Source organism: Micropterus salmoides, unplaced genomic scaffold, assembly GCF_014851395.1.
Source record: "Micropterus salmoides isolate LMB-PRFRI ecotype aquatic unplaced genomic scaffold, ASM1485139v1 Ms_hic_scaffold_11, whole genome shotgun sequence".
Taxonomy (NCBI): Eukaryota; Metazoa; Chordata; class Actinopteri; order Centrarchiformes; family Centrarchidae; genus Micropterus; species Micropterus salmoides.
Window position 1 is genome coordinate 6774542 of NW_024040152.1, and position 16853 is coordinate 6791394.

The 16853-nt window shown below is 38.4% G+C and overlaps 1 protein-coding gene and 1 long non-coding RNA gene across 2 annotated transcripts; one reads left to right on the forward strand and one right to left on the reverse strand.

The window, feature by feature from the left end:
- The first annotated feature begins 1569 nt into the window (after positions 1–1569).
- On the forward strand, positions 1570–6505 carry LOC119897065 (C-type mannose receptor 2-like). Its single transcript, XM_038710611.1, has 6 exons — positions 1570–1951; positions 2931–2978; positions 4215–4589; positions 4958–5302; positions 5397–5488; positions 5849–6505. The coding sequence occupies exons 2-6, from the start codon at positions 2942–2944 to the stop codon at positions 5978–5980; spliced, it is 981 nt and encodes a 326-aa protein (XP_038566539.1). The 5' UTR covers positions 1570–1951; positions 2931–2941; the 3' UTR covers positions 5981–6505.
- LOC119897074 lies at positions 1635–14872 on the reverse strand. Its single transcript, XR_005443347.1, has 3 exons — positions 14856–14872; positions 12484–12634; positions 1635–1713 (listed from the first exon to the last, which is right to left on the reverse strand). It is a non-coding gene; the product is annotated as an uncharacterized LOC119897074 (long non-coding RNA).
- Between the last annotated feature and the right edge of the window lie 1981 nt (positions 14873–16853).

Sequence of the window (16853 nt, forward strand, 5' to 3'; positions counted from 1 at the left end):
CAGCAGCCTGGTATAGAGTATGATGACCTGGATACCATATTGTGCCAGACAGATTTTACTTTAACAAGAGAGTATTAATATACTCCTTTGTCTGTTTTATTATTTATTTAATTATGTATTAATTTGTCACCGGGCCGGACAGGGGGGCAGACAGTCGCTCATTCATACTAAACCAATGTTTGTGGCATAATCACAGCGCAGCGTTGTTTCCAGTGTCTCATCTGTGTTGCTTGTGTCTCTCTTATTAAATGGATTTTTGGAATACTGTTCTTGCTCTGCAGGTTCACGGTTTTTGTTCAAATAAACATCTATAATTCACCCGCTCCGCTCCTGTATCTGCATCTGGGCCCTAAACCCATGTTTCCTGCATTCAGCTCACTAGCTTAACGTAACACATAATATTCTCACAACAATTTGTCCTAAGCTTTTAGGAGGACTCAAATGTGATGCAAGTTAAAACACTTTAATATTACTATAGATTATAGTCCTTCAAACTCAGAAAACAAAAAGAGACATTACATTACAATTACAATACATTCTACTCATCATTGACCACACTGATTGGCACCACACAGGTGCCAATCAAGGTGACCTTTGAAAGATACCTCATTTGCATATTCAAGATACCTCATTTGCGTATTCAAATGTGTCTTTTCACTTACTATGTCTATTTGGATATGTCCTTGTATGTGAAAACTAACTTGGCAAAAAACTTGTGATTCTGATTTAATTTAGGGCTGTCTGTTATTGCCAATTAACATCCATTTAATGTGAAGCTATAACACATTTACGCTATGCTTGTTTTTCTTTCTATCTGCCTTACTAAGATCTCTCCCACAGAGATTTTCATCTCATTGGAGTACCTGATTAAATAAATGTGGTAGATAAGTAAGGGAATTGTTTGTGGAGTAATGGTGTTCAACCCTCGGATAGTTCCACAGACTTGGTAAGGAGCACTGAAGCTGTTCTGGAGGCTTGCAGCGGTTTGACTCTACACTACTGCAGGCCAATGTGACCCACAGGAGGGAGGGAGTTATGGGGCAGATGCGTTGTCCAGCGCCAGAAACCGTAAATAACATAAAGTTTTGAACACTTGTCATAATTCGGGAGAAATGTGACCCGTGAGAAGACAATGAAAAACGGGAGTCCCCCGCGAGCTAACCCGAGCTATCTTGCTCCTGCTTTACTTCTGTAGCCTGCAACAGCGTGCTGCGTGTGACGTCGTGTTATTCTTCTGCGCATGCGGGTCACTTTCAGGCCGCGGACAGTTCACACAGGAGTCTGATATGGGCCACATTGAGGCAATAATGTGAACTGTCAAACAAAAAATATCGGATCTGGGAAAAATTCGCAATTGAGCATTAAGGCCTGCAGTCTGAACGTAGCATAAGACACTTAGAGGTTGGTTTCAGCTGCGATCTTTCCTGCTCGCCTCAGAGTCCTGGAAGCGTACATGTCCAGAAGAGAAGGAAGATTGCAGCCAATCTCCTTCTCTGCAGAGCGAATGATATGCTGCAGCCTGCCCTTGTCTCTGGCAGTGGAGAAGGCGTACCAGATGGTGATGGAGGAGGTGAGGATGGACTTGATGACGGCGGTGTAGAAGTGCGCCATCATTGTCTTTGGTAGGCTGAACTTCTTCAGCTGCCGCAGGAAGTACATCCTCTGCTGGGCCTTTTTGGTGATGAAGGTGATGTTCAGGTTCTGGTTCTATACCTCCAGATGATGAAAACAAAAAACATTTAACTGTGACCAAACATCATGGTTAATTAAAGTACAAACCAAGGTGACCTTTATCAGCTTCTTCATTTGGATATTTAAATATGCACGTGTTAAAATGCAGCACAGCACTGGGTGCTTATCAGACAGGTGAGCAGACATTTCCCTGCTGATATGAGCGATTTCAAGTTTGGATGATTTGCTGCCAGCAACTTAAATACTGGATTTTATACATGTGAGTATATATTATTATTATTATTATATATTTATTATTATTATTATTTTGCCTTTAGTACTATTGCACTAATCATTATATACATTTTAACAACTTCAGATGTTCAAATATGAATCTTCTACATACAATTCACCTTCAGTCATTTTAGTTTTTTTTAAAGTGCCTTTCACAAAGCCAAGAAGCAATGTTACATTTATTATTTACAATTTATATAATATGTACATAGCAATTATTTTATAAATATTGGCCCAAGTCTTGAAACTATGGTAAAGCATAAAGGGATAGTTTGAGATTTTTGAAGTGGGGCTGTATGAGGTACTTATCCATAATCAGCGTATTACCTGCAGTAGGTGGCGGTTGGAGCGTCCCCAGTTTGAAAATACAGAAAGTTGGACTGGCACAGACACGTACTGCAGTGGACAGTCAGCTGCAAAATGTACAACGCCCAGAGAAAAAAATAAATCAATCTGTTAAAGTGTGCGCTATATTTAGAATCTACCCTGCTATCAGACAGCCTTTTAATTTGAACTTTTTTCTCAACTTTAGAACTTAAGCATTCCTATGAATAAGTGAAACTTAGCTGCACACCGTCTGAGGGCAAGGTAAGAGCTGGAAATATTCTGAAAATAGCGTAATGAACTGATATTGATTTTTTCGGTGGGCCTTCTTTTAGGTTGCTAAAATACCTTTAGCAACTGACTTTGTGCACAGCAGTGAATTGTTTAGCTTCCGTCCTGGTACAACTTGCTGCTTCTCCAAACTGGGGAGGCACCGAGTGCCTTCTACTGCAGGTAATACACTGACTGTGGATAAGTATCTCATTACAGCCCCACTTCAAAATTCCCAAACTATACCTTCCATCAAAATGTAACATATCTTGCCTGTAATTATTTTAAGGTGGATTTTTTTTTTTGCTTTATTGTCTGCTGTCCTTTGTTTTTAATGCTTTTCTCATTTTATTTTTTCTCTTACATTTCAGTGAAACCAGAAATGGATTGTGCAGTGCTTTTAATTTCTGTCCTCTTTGGTAAGAGTTGCACAACATGGTGGGACATGGTGTAGTTCAACAATTTATTGTGCAAAAATAAGCTTACAGGCAGGTGAACTGGTATATGGTGGATGGCTGATGAAGGAATAAGTTGCAGGTGAGGAGTAAATGCCAGAAATCTGCACGGCTGATGAGAGAAACTGGTGTGATGCACGGATAGGCTCTGAAATTATTTGAATACTCATGAACGCATAAATCATCCACCTGCCCCCTACCCAACAAATTATTTTCTCAAATTTAGAGACAGCACCCACATGGACATTTTACCTCTTAGGTTGCTGACTAAAAGTTAGCCTATTTATAATGTAACAGTAATGTAACTATTTCAATTTGTTTATTTACATAATGCAACTTACTACATTTAATTACTTTTTGATTTATTTTCTAAATTTCTTTAGAGGCAATTTAACTGGCAGATGGGTGGTGCGGCAAATTCAAACACGAGAACCAATCAAAGCATCAGAATAGCATCAAACTTAACTAAACAGCTGTGGCTGAAAATGCCAAAGGAAGACGTTGTGCAAATGAAAAACATGTAAAGCAACGAAATAAAGGTTAAGTGTATAAGTTTCAGTGACATTTAGTGATGAGGGTTGCGAATTGCAACAAATTGCCAAAAGCTCCTCACTCAATAATCAGCTGATTGTCACACGTAAGGGGCACATTTATGTCAACGTAGCAAAGCCAAAACACACAAAATACCCATAATAACACATTACAATCCAATTATATATTTTACAACATTGGCTGGAAAAACACCTCACTTCTCTTCTCTATGTGATTATGGCCATTATATCCTTTATTTCTGACATCATCTGTCTGCATCTGTCCCGACTTTGTCTGGCTTCATCAGTAATGTAGACAGAAATGGCTCATTCTAAGGTAATAAAAACATAAAACTGTTAATTATATAAGGTCTTTATAAACCACTAAAAACATATTTATGGATATTATATTGCATTTCTATTAATAAATCCTCAGAAATATTACACACTGGACATTTAATATTATTCAACATATAGCCTAGCTTTTTACAGAAATTATTCAGATGTATCCCCCAGTGTAATCATGAACATTTTTATAAGTACCTTAATTACAAATTTTTTCCTTGTAACTGTAACGGATTACAGTTACATTTATTTTGTGATTAAATTACATAAATAAATTATATGTAACTTGTTCAAACATTTTTGCCCTCTATTTTTTACCCTTAAGGATTTGGCCTCAGTTCCTGCTCTCACGCCATCCTTCCTGAGTACCACTATGTCAGCTTGAAAATGAACTGGACCGACGCTCAGCATTACTGCAGAGTGAAACACACCGACCTGGCGACCATTGAAAGCATAGATGATGTGAGCAGGCTAAACAGACCCAGTTCAGATACCTCATTGTTGTGGATCGGACTGAGGGATGACACAAACTCCTGGAGATGGTCAGCGACTGGTGATACGAGCAAAACTGGTTACTACAACTGGCAACCAGGTCTGCAAAGCAAAAATCTCAGAGATTTTGCCTGTGTGGTGATAAACGGTGAAGGAACATGGAAAGATTCACCCTGTGACTTGACATTATATTTCATTTGTTACAATGGTAAGACTAATTTTGCATTTCTTGATTTAAAGAGTAACTGCTAGCGGAAAAGCAGTGTATGACTGCCCTTTCTGGTTGAAAGTTTCCAGTTTGTTTGGGTGTGCTAGATTGCACCTGTAATCACTCCCCTCAGTGATGTCACAGTGTACTGACACACCCTATAGTCCACTTCTACATCACCACAGCAACAGGAGTTGAGCAGATTCTTTGCAGTCAGTGGTGGAAGAAATACTCCACCTTATTGAACTAAAATTAGGATATAAAGCTGTGTACAGTATTGATATCTTCCCAGCTCTATATAGTTGAGTTTTAGGATTGAAAACACTACCATCTTCTAACACTCGCTTTACTCTTTTTTTCTATTGTAGCTACAAATCCTCCAGGCCAGAAAAAATTTTTTCTATATCAAATCGGGCTAGCATGGAAGGATGCCCAAGCTTACTGCAGAACACATCACACAGATCTAGCCATGATTGAGAATGCTCAGGAAAACACACAAGTGTTTTCAGTAGGGTTAGGGTTTGCTGGAGTGTGGATTGGCTTGTACCGGACACCATGGAGGTGGTCCGACATCAGCAGCAGCCCTTTCACAAACTGGGGAATTGGACAGCCGAATAACATTGGTGGTGATCTGTACTGCGCGGCTGAAACGTCAGGCCACTATTGGAATGTTTCGAGATGTGACAGCGAGCTTTCATTCTTCTGCTATGGAGGTGAAAATATACATAGATCTCATAAATACTCAGGTTTCTTCAATGAAATTATATATTGTTCATTGATTTGTGGTGTGTTTGTTGGACTGTCCAGCCCTAAAAGTGAAGACAACTGTGGTGAGGATAAAGATTCAAACTGATGCTGACCTATCAGATCCAGCTATTAACGCCCAGATCCTTCAACAGGTGAAACTTCCTCCAATGTTATCTCTCTCTATCAGTTCTTAAAGAGGAACTTTTACACATCAAAGTAGTTTACAGGTCTCGGGGAGTACTGCTGTACATGTAGTTGTATAAAGCCTTCTGTGGTTCCAGAGTGAATTATGATAAATTGATGAATCAGATCTCATGCCTGACATATCAAAACAGCTTTGGCTGTTTACTCTGATAACTCCCATCCCTCAAGTTAAGCTATGTGCCATTAGCAAAAATAACACTTGAAATTAATGATGTTTAACACACAATGTGTTTCAGATGCTACATTCCCAAAACGCTATTGTTGTTTTTTGACAATGGTCTTCTGAAAAAACTTTGATTCCCTCTCAGCTAGGTGCAGGGCTGACGGACAAGTCTTCGCTGACTGACTTCAACCTGCGGTGGAAGATTCAACCCAAAAAACAGACAGAGAGAAAGACAAAGACTGATGAAGACAACGGAAAAGATGTCCTTTGTAATTGATGTTTTCAACAAACTGCAAGTGCAGTGTGCATGTAACCACAATGAATGTAGCCAGATTACTTTATTAACCATATCTTGTAGATCACATAATCTATCATGAAATTCACTTCACTGAGTGCAATGTTTAACTACCCTCTGCGGTTGAATGTTTTGAGCCTGTTCCAGGTCAGCAAAGACTTGATTTTCAAGGGTTGTCAAGTTACTCTTTAAATTAGGATAACTACAACAATCCTAAAAAGGAATTATGATTTAATCTTTTATCTAGTGAGTGATTATATAAACTATTAATTTCTGGTGTGCTTGTGTTCTAAATCTAGTTTTTTGTCTACAACTGGTAGTCTATCAGGAATTCCCAAAGTGTGGTGCGTGCATCTCTTGGGGTACTTGAGCTGCCTATGAAATAAAAACAGGACATTTAAAAATTTGTAAAATGTTAACTTAAAATTAAAAACACTTTTAATTAATAAATAAATGGACACAAAATTACAATAGACCAAACGTCCTTCTCCTCCCCTGACATGTCCTCTTTTTAGGACCTAAAAAGTGCGTACCGCCGGGATTTCTAATTCGCCCAAAACATAAGGCAAATAAAGTGTAACCTATAAATATATTTAAAACAGTAAACTTTGTCTTTATTGTCATAATATTATACTAATACACTTATTTATACTAGTATCAGGTGGATAGTGCCTCTGCAGTGGACAGATGTAGATTTAGCCAGAGCCAGGATGCCATTGCGCAAATATGTGCTTCTTCTTGAGAGCGACACAAATATAGCCGAGCTTTTTACAGAAAATATTCAAATGTAACACCCAATGTTATCATGAACATTTTCAAAAGTAACCGATTTAAATACACATTTTGCCCAGTAAATGTAATATATTAGTTACAGTTAAATTGTAATTAAATTACATAACTAAATACATGTGACTAGTTACTTCCCAACACTGGGAACCAGGGCTTGATTAACTTTTTTGGTGGTCTTCCAAAGTTACTAGCTATGCAGCATTTTCACTAGCCACATTTTTTGTTGTTGGAAAATTACGTTTTATATGATCAAAGTTGACAATGGCATGCTTAAATTGGCATGCTAAAATGGACTAATATTATCATTAGCTCTGATAAAGTTGCGTGTAAAGCTCCTTTTTTTGAGAACATGTAGTCTATTAAGATAAACACAAAAAAGCATAGCTTCTTATTATATATACTGTTACGACCCCTCCCTCTCCCTGCTTCCTTCTCCTGCAAGAGACTGCAGGCAGGGAGGCTGATTGGGCTGGGCAATCACCTGTATAGCTCTACCTTCAGAGCTTATTTAGCCAGGACTGGTCAGTCTTTTGCTCTCTCCTCCTAGGCCGGCGTCTTATCGGGTTTGTCCTGTGTTTTTCTTTTGGTTTATCCTGACAAAACACACACTCACACACATCTCACTCATCCATTCACTGCTGACATAACTAATAGTCATACTTTGCCACACCACATATCACACTCACAGTGTCAGGAACAATTCCTGTGCAATAACCCAGTAACTCTGTCTCTAATCAGCACCTGTTTACTGGTTTCCACTTATTATTTATTTATTCACCATTCACTATTTCAGTGCTGCTCATACTATGTCATATTGATCATACTGATTTTATTTTATTATATTATTATTGTATAAGTAAGCACATCGTGAGCAATGTACAATCAAGTCAAATTCCTCGTATGTGTACACATACCTGGCAATAAAACTAATTCTGATTCTGATTTTTGATGATTTGACTTTTCTGTTACTGGTATAATAAATCATTTCTTTAGCAAGCAAACCTGTTGTGTCTCACCTTTTTGTCACGGGCTAAGAGCTGGCTTGTGACCATCTTTGGTCTCAAAGGCCTAGAGTATCAGTCTTACGTCAAACATCCTCCTTAACATCGAAATAACTTTTATGGGTTAGCATATATTCATATGCCAGAACTGCTGCCTTATAAGGCGTTGTCACTTTATGTTCATTAATGAATGTTGCTAAACGCTCTGGCACAGAATCCTTAAATTGCTCTAGAATAATCAAATCATAAAGATCCTCAAATGTGCTAACCTCAGATGATGAACACCAACGATGAAATTGAGAGGCCAAATCACGGGCAGACTCAGTGTAAGTGTGATTATCTTGCTTCTTCCTAAAACAAAAGCGCTGACGGTATGCCTCTGGCACCAGTTCATAGACCATGCACCTTGCTATCAGCTAGGCTCAAAGCCTAGTAGGCTCCTTGAGCTTTACTGGTCAGAACACTTCGCAACAACATAGTTTAACATAGTTCAGGATAAACCCAATAAGACGCCGGCCTAGGAGGAGAGAGCAAAAGACTGATCAGTCCTAAGCTCTGAAGGTAGAGCTGTACAGGTGATTGCCCAGCCCAATCAGCCTCCCTGCCTGCGGCCTCTTGCAGGAGAAGGAAGCAGGAAGACGGAGGGGTCGTGCTGCATGGTTGTAAAAGATTAATTGAAAAGGTAAAAACTAAACTGAAAAAAATCATCAGAAACACTGTTTGTTTTAACAGCAGTAAATACAGTAATACAGAGTAGAAAAATAATCTGCAATTATTCTGTCTATCCACAATTAAGGCAACAGGATTAAAACTTTCTGTAGGCCTCTATCATTTTTGAGCACTTGAGTGTTTGTTTTGCATCTGCATTTCCTCAGAGCTCTGACTGGACTTATGTTTGTCACACATCTCCTGCTTTCCTATATGTCATGAACTGACCACTGTGTTGATGTGTGTGTGCATGCGACCAGTCGCGTGTGATGACAGAGATCATACCATCAGGTTACAAGCAGACGGGAGGCTGACGGTCTACAGGTCTGAGGGACTGTGGCTGCCCTGTGACAGATTCATTTGACAAAAGTCTGGATGTCATATTTGGCGCTATTAAAAAAGCTCGCTATATCATTGCTGCTGGTTTAGTTGATAATTAATGGTAGGCTAAAACAGCCCTCGGAACAGCGGCCAGTTTGACAGTTTTAATCTCCACAGCGTCTTGTTGTTTAGGCTACAGTGTTGTCAGTCAAGACAATAGGCTTCATGAATGGACCAATGAGCAAACATTGGTAGTAGACAACTCATGGGAGTTGTAGTGTTGTGGTGTCAAATTGCAATTCGTTTGTCATTTCAGATGCCTTTTGAAAAGACTACAATTTTTCAACACGCCAAAGGGGCTAGTGGGAGTGACTGTGTTACCCGCCACTGCTGAAATCCACTAGCATCTAATTTGGCGGGTTGGCGGGTCTTAATGTCAAGCCCTGCTGGTAACTTAAATATAATATTCACAATACACCTGAGATTATGTATGTATTATCTATATATAAACATAATACTAACAGTGCTGGGCAAGTTACTCAGAAATTCTAGTAGCTTACTAGTTACTTATTACTTAAAGTAATAATATTACTTTACTTACTACTGGATTGATAAAAGTAACTAGTTACATTACTATATTACTTTCACTACCACCACCCTTAACCACCATTAACCCGGAACTCCTTGCAAAGGACCCTCCGGCTGGAGGTACTGGTAGGTTTTGGGAAGTTCAAATCCTTGATTACAGAGGGTTTTAAAGATGAATGTAACTGTTTTTGAATAAGCAGGCATTACATTGATGTATTATAACTACTGATTTCATTTTTAATGTACGGGTTAGATAGTCTGTTGCTTTTGTAGCTAAAAGGGTAAACGTTTCGATTGTATTTTTTACTGCTGTTTTATGTTACTGTTAGACTTGCTGTCCTGCTCCCTTTCTTGGCCAGGGCGTCCTTGAAAAAGAGATTTTATCTCAATGGGTTTTTTCCCCTGGTTAAATAAAAAAAATAATATAATGATACTTAGAATAATTGTGTTAGTAGTAAAACAATACAAATGCAAACTTGGCAATAAAAATGAGTTTTAAGTTTAGAAACATTTTGAGTCCCCCCTCTATTGCCTCACAGTGGTTTGGTCCACTGCCTGTGTTGATAATGCACAGATGATGGCCTACCATCAAGTATTTAATTTTGTGTATACTTTACATCATGAGTAATAACAGGGGTGAATATGAAGACGTTTGTTGTTTCCTAGCAAAAGTTATGTTGGGATACAAAATACAAACTGGGATTCAGGGCATGTCTATTACACTAGAGCTTATACTGTTCATTAAGCCTTATAAAGAAGTGTTGCATCAAAGAATGAACTGTAACTGGAGCTAAAGTTAACAGGAATGCTTTTATTTTGAATAATGCAATTTAATAAAACTCTAAGCTGCTGAAAGGATCCTGTTACACAAACAAATAACTAAGTTACTGAAACATACTAAAACATTACACTATATTCCAAACAAGATATTTTGAATGCTTGAACATTGCCCTTGTCTGTTTTGTCCCAGTTTGAATGGGCCCCTCTGACAAAACAACTGGCCCCAATCTGGCCTCCTCAATAAAATTGGTCTAGAACTGCCACTGCTGCTTTGCTTGCTCTGTAAGTTCACATGTTTTTGTTCAAGTAAAATTCAAATCTTTAAATGAAATATTGCTCTAGATTAGAGTCCTTTGATCTTAGACAACAGAAAAGACAAAACATTCTACTTATCAATTCCCAAAATTTAATATCAGATGCCAATCAATGTGACCTTTGTCAGATTACTGATTTGCATATTCAAATATGTGCCAGCTGAAAAGCAGCAGTACTTTTTCTTTTCACTTACCATGCCTATTAGGATATGTCCTTTTAAGTGGAAACTTGGCAAAAAATTGTTTGTGATTCTGATTTAAATTAGGGCTGTCTGTTATTGCTAATTAACAAACATCCCTTTAACACGAAGCTATAACACACATTTACACTGTTTGTTTTTCATTCTATCTGCTGGACTAAGGTCTCTCTCCCAGAGATTTTTTTTTTCATCTCAGTGGAGTACCTGATTAAATTAATGTGGTATATAAGTAAGGGAATATTTCAAGGAGTAATGGTGTTCATCCCTCCAAGAGTTCCACAGACTTGGCAAGGAGCACTGAAGCTGTTCTTGAGGCTTGCGGTGGCCTGACAATAGAGTCACACAACACATATCAGCGTGATAAAATGTAACTTCCATCTACACATACAATCATAGTGGAATCACATTAACACTCGGATTGCTACGTAGTACCCAGTGGTTACACATTGAGTCACAGCAGCCATGACGGTAGATATGGCATGCTACTATATTTAGAGATTGCACATTCCCTTCTAGTCAAGTAACAAAATGCACAGGCCTTTAAAGGCACAAATGAACAATAATTATCGTTCCGATGAGTACTGGCTGATCGGGCATATCTCATTATCGGAAGCATATCGGGGAATGAATTAGCACAGTGTTCTTTTAATAACATTGAGGATGAGAGACATAGACAGAGCAGATCAAATAACCCCTTCTACATCTTATGCTTGTTTAATGGATGTATTGACAAAGTTGTCTTTACTCTTGAGGTTTTATTGAACATACTAAAGTAACAAAGGTAGATGTCGTCAACTCAAGTACTTTAGAGTTACCTTCCCTTCAACATGTCCATGGCCTATCTCTGCGATTGTTTGTGCGTGTGAGGCCGCATGTGTGTGTTATGTGCAAAACGACGGCACAGAAAAGCAGAGGCTGCAACCTGATAATAAACAGTTCGGTCTTCAGCCCCAGGCCCGTTTAACACCATGCTTCTGTGCCCATCTAGTATCTGATTAAACGTGTAAATCACATATGCTTGCTCTGTTCTGTAGTGGGGTTCTTTACTGCGGCTGTCCTCGGGCTCTCCATGTAAGCTCATGGATGGGCAGGGAGGTGCTCTCCCTATCTTATGGCTTTTCCATGGAGGCACGTGGAAGGGCAGAGAGGTGTGCTCTCCCTGCCTTATGCTTTCTACATATACATGTGGAAGGGCGCACATAGGTGCGTGGATGGGCAGGGAGATCCTAAAACAGAGCCATACTGCCTAATCTAACTACAATGCCGCAAAATCAGTGTTTGATGAAAGTTGTCCTGACTGAACTAATCTATCATGAAATATACTGTGAAAAGTGTTTTTAACTACCCTCTCTGTTTGAATGTTTTGTTTCTTTTTCAGCAAAACAACTGAAGGTCAGCAAAAAATTTTTAAGGGTTGTTAAGTTACTCTTTAAACTAAAATGATCACAACAATCCTAAAAAGGAATGATGATTGAATCTTTATCTGTAGTCAGTGGTCATGTAAACTCTGTTAATTTCTAGTATTTTTGTGTTCTAAATCTAGTTTTTTTGTCTACAGCAAATTTTTGTCTATCAGGGATTCCCCACCCCCGCAATTGTAGTCTTTTCAAAAGGCATCTGAAATGACCTCCAGTCAACCCCTGCTTGATCGTCGTTGCTCCTAACCTGGTGCTACCTCATCGTTCTAGCCCCTGAGTATCCTGCGCCATTTCTGTTTCCCTGTGCTTTGTACCCACTGCGTCTAACCCTGTCTGTCTGCCTGTCTCCCCTCCAGGTCCACTCACCTCCGTCCTCCGTTCCGTCAGCTGGGCTGGTCCCCAGTGCCCCTGGCTCCCTTGTCTCAGTCTCCTCAGTTCCCCTTGCCCGTGTTTCCCTGGCGTCCGCCTCTCCCTCACCTCCAGTCCCTCAATCAAGCCTGTTCCGTTTGGGTCCACTCTGTCCCCAACCACAACAAAAACATTAGATTTAAAAAAAACATGCATTTTAATAAATAAATAAATAAATGTAAACAAAATGCTATTCAGTTCTTGCTGGCCAGCTTGTCTTTACATAACTAGCTAGCATAGCTTAATTCATGTAAATATGCATAACTGGTTAAAATCAGGGAAATTGTGGGACATCTAAAGTTATTAGTCATGAAAGAGGAGAGGGACAGAGGGTCAAGAACTGGAGGCGAGAGAAAAAGAGAGATGCGTTGAAGTGAGACCGGGAGAAGAAAGCTGGAGTCATAGCAAGGTAAGATGGGGGAGACCGAAAAGGAACAGATCAGGAGCTCATAATGTGAGTGCACACTGTTGCGATCTGTTGAATATTGTGTTACATTTGTTCTGATTATTTGTGCATTCTTAAACTTGATGCCTTTAATGGCTAAAAAAAGCTGCGTTGCATTTTGTTTTCTTTTGCTTTTTTTTTGTGTAGGGGACTGGGGGTGCAGCAATTCTGTCAGGATGTAGAAGGGCCTAAGGCTGTAGGTCTATAGTATAACAAAATGACGTATGTAAGTCATTTATGTATTTGCCTTTCTCTAAATTCATTTTCCTTTTAAATCTTGTTCTTCTAGACTCAATTATCATCCCTTTACTGTGAAACTACAGTAAAAACCATATAGCAACAGTACAGAACATCTCTGTAAATGTAATTTGGAGTCTTCATTAGCACAACTTTTCTGTTTTAAAGTCTGTTTTTTTATACTGGCCTGCAGACTGTGCTTGAGGAGGAAAAAAATGTACTCCCCATTCACATGTTGGTTTGTGTATCAGCTGGTAAACCACCTCTCCTCCACCCCCTCCACACACACAATATTTATATTACAACAATGGCTAGTAAAACAGATGTAAAATAGAAGAAGGGGAACATGTTGCTCTCAGCAGTGATTGGTCAGTTCACAAAAAGGGACAACTTTATGCACATGGCTGTTTAAATGGCACACGAACGAAGAATACACTTTTTAGTGATTTCATAAGATGAACAACAAGAGACAGAAAATAAATAAAAGAATATAAAAAATAAGTTAACTCATTTTTTAAGGTCATGCAAGAAAGAGTATTATTTTAACAAAAGATGATATACTGTACATTCTTAGAAAAGCATTAATTTCTCAGAGACAGTCAATATGGATTCAGATAAACAAGATCTACATCAATGGAAATAATAGAATCAATCAAGGAAATCAAATCTGAGGTTTAGTTTTAAGGAAATATTCAAAACTTATTCAGGAATAGAGCGGGAGGTTATGATTTAGGGGGTAAACTCAATTTCAGAACAATCAGTACACGGACAAACTGGAAAAGTTTTTGCACGTCAAAAATGTAGTAAAACTATGGAACTGTCTCAAATGTGGAACTAAAGCCAAACATAAAGCAGTTTGAAATTAAATATAAGCATATGGTTTTCACGGGTTACAGGGAGGAAGAAGGGGATGGATAATCAAGTGTTTTCTGGGGTTAGTGTTTATTTTCAGTTTCTTTATTATTGTTGTTATTTAATTTTTTTTTCTTTTTTTTTGACATTTGTGTTCCGCTTTTTTGTTAATTATAAAGCGAGTAGATTATTTAAAATAAATTGATTTGTGAACACAGAATGGGATTAAATTCGTTTTTTCTTTTTCAGTTTCATAAATTTATTTGGCTGTAATTATTATTAATAATAATCTTGTTATTCAATAATTATTATTTCTGTCTTATGTTTATATCTACACATATTCTAACTAAACATTTAAATTATATGTATGTGGCCAGACCAGGAATGATGAGGCCAAACACATAATAAATTTTATGGGTTTTTATTCACCGACTGGACTCCATTGAGAACAGCGTTAATAATATAAAGACTTCTGTTACTTCTTTCTAGACAGGAACCTAAATTCTCAACAACCAAAGCTGTAAAACAGTCAAAATCTGTACAACATCAAAATCTGGACATCTAGGTTAGATAACACCACTCTAGACTAGACAACAGTAGTGGCCTTTCTAAACAGAGAAAAATAAAAAACAAATACATTCACTTAGCCACATAATGCATTGAGTGCATAAACTCAAGGTGAAATTTTTAAATTTACCATAAAACATAAAATACATTCATTCACAGAATACAGTTTGCCCAACACTTTGTACAGAAACTCAGAATTAACATTTTATGAATGAAATCAGTAACTCACTGTTCCACTGTGCAGTGGAACAGTGGAACAGTGCAGTGCAGACACGCCCACACACACATCAAGAACTCTGCATGTGTATCTCCCCACTAAGTCAGCCGAAAAATAGGAAACAAACATTGTTTATTTACAGTTTCAGTATACACCAATATAATGTGATTTTGTTTGTTAATACACATACATGTCACACGCTGTCGCAGCTGCGACAGCTGTGTGTCATATATTCTAGATTCATTACAGTGAAGTGAAGTTAAACTAGATTTTTGTTTTAATCTAGATTATTCCGTTTTACAGCTCATGGTAATCAAAAATCCATATCTCAGAATATTAGAATAAAGAATGTATAATATAGAAATGTTGACCTGAAAAATTTAAAAGTTCTGAAAAATGTAAATTTATGTACTCATACTTAGTCAGACTTAATTTTATACTACATACAGGTCAGGTCCACAAATGGCACTGATGCAAGAGTCTGTGTCATTCTCCTGTGTTTTAGAATCACATGGAGATGTGCTGATTTTTTGCAGAATGATTAGGTGTCAGTTGTCATTGCAGTTCTGGGTCTTTGTTTGTAACACTATACATAGGATTAGTTGCGTACAGACTAAACACAGAGAGTGCTTACTCACAAAAATATTCTGATTCATAAGTGTGCACACACGTCCCACAGCAATATCACTTTATAAATCTCAGTCAACTCGAAAGTTGGTGCACATGAGCAAGGTTCTTGTCCTACCCTTTTAACGCCCATAGTTGCCTATAAATAATCAGTGACACAACCCTAATTAACATTAGTACATACTGACAGAAAATTCTGACAGAAAAGCTCTCATTTCTCATTACCTAGTTCATTCTGTAACCTCAGGTATGTTACGTGCCTTACCCTCCTTCACAGGCATCAGCGAAATAGTGTAACCGAGCATGGACAGGTGGTCCAAAGTCATATAGTTTTAAACACCTGTTCCCGCAGAACATGTAAAGCCCGTTCAGGTTATTCTACCAACTGATCCCTTGCTGTCTTAGGATTTGTGGAATTTCATCATCCCAGCCATAGTTCTTTCTTCACAACTCTCGTAAAAAAAGTGCTTGGCTGAGTAATTGGTGCAATATACCCTAAGCGATCATGCACTGAGCTGACAACAGATAAAATCCCCCATCAAGTTTGCATCAATATTTTGCAGACCATGCAGACGTTGAACGTGTTGTTTTCCACTCACCATTGGAGCCCTAAGGCTCAATCTAAATTGAGCTTACTCACATTTTTAGAAGCTCAAGGTGAGTGGTCCTTCTCAAGAATAGCTTGCAGGACTTCACAACTGCCGATGATCCATTGTGTAAGATGAAATCTTCCTTTCAGGCTAAGGTTTTCTGGCTGTCCTCTTCCCCATTTTGTGAAGGAGATAAAGTGCCCTATCGTACACCAGGCGCAAAGTACCACACAACGCAGTGCAAGTTTCACTGCTGGTTTCTGACAGATGCAGTTCTAATTTTAAGTTTTAATTTTCGTTGTATAAATAGCAAATGTACAACCAACTGTCCTATCTTGAGGCAGCAGAAAGTGATTGCGCCATTGACCAACAAAAGTCAATCAAACAGTATTTCCCTGATATGTAAAGGGTAAGATAGTAAGTTGCACCTGCATAGGCGGGCTAGTATGATGCATGGCTTGCAGATATAGCCATGGTGCCAACGGATAATCCGCAGATCGTGTGGGTCGGGTCGTAAAAATGATTTAGACCATGTGCTATAGATAATTTAATAGGGCCTTTAAACTGCCAAGTAAGTCAACCAAAGGTTGATGAAGGTCATCATTTGTGAAGGAGCTCATCACAGCCAAATCACTTCCTCTGGTTCTCCAGCCACCAAAACCTTGTAATGTGCAATGTTCTGTAAAGTTAAAATAGACATTTGCAAATCAGATTGCCTTGCTTATCTTCTGTATTTGTACTTTAGTTCCCTGGGATGCAGGAAAAGTACTTATTAGTTTTGCATTTTAACTTT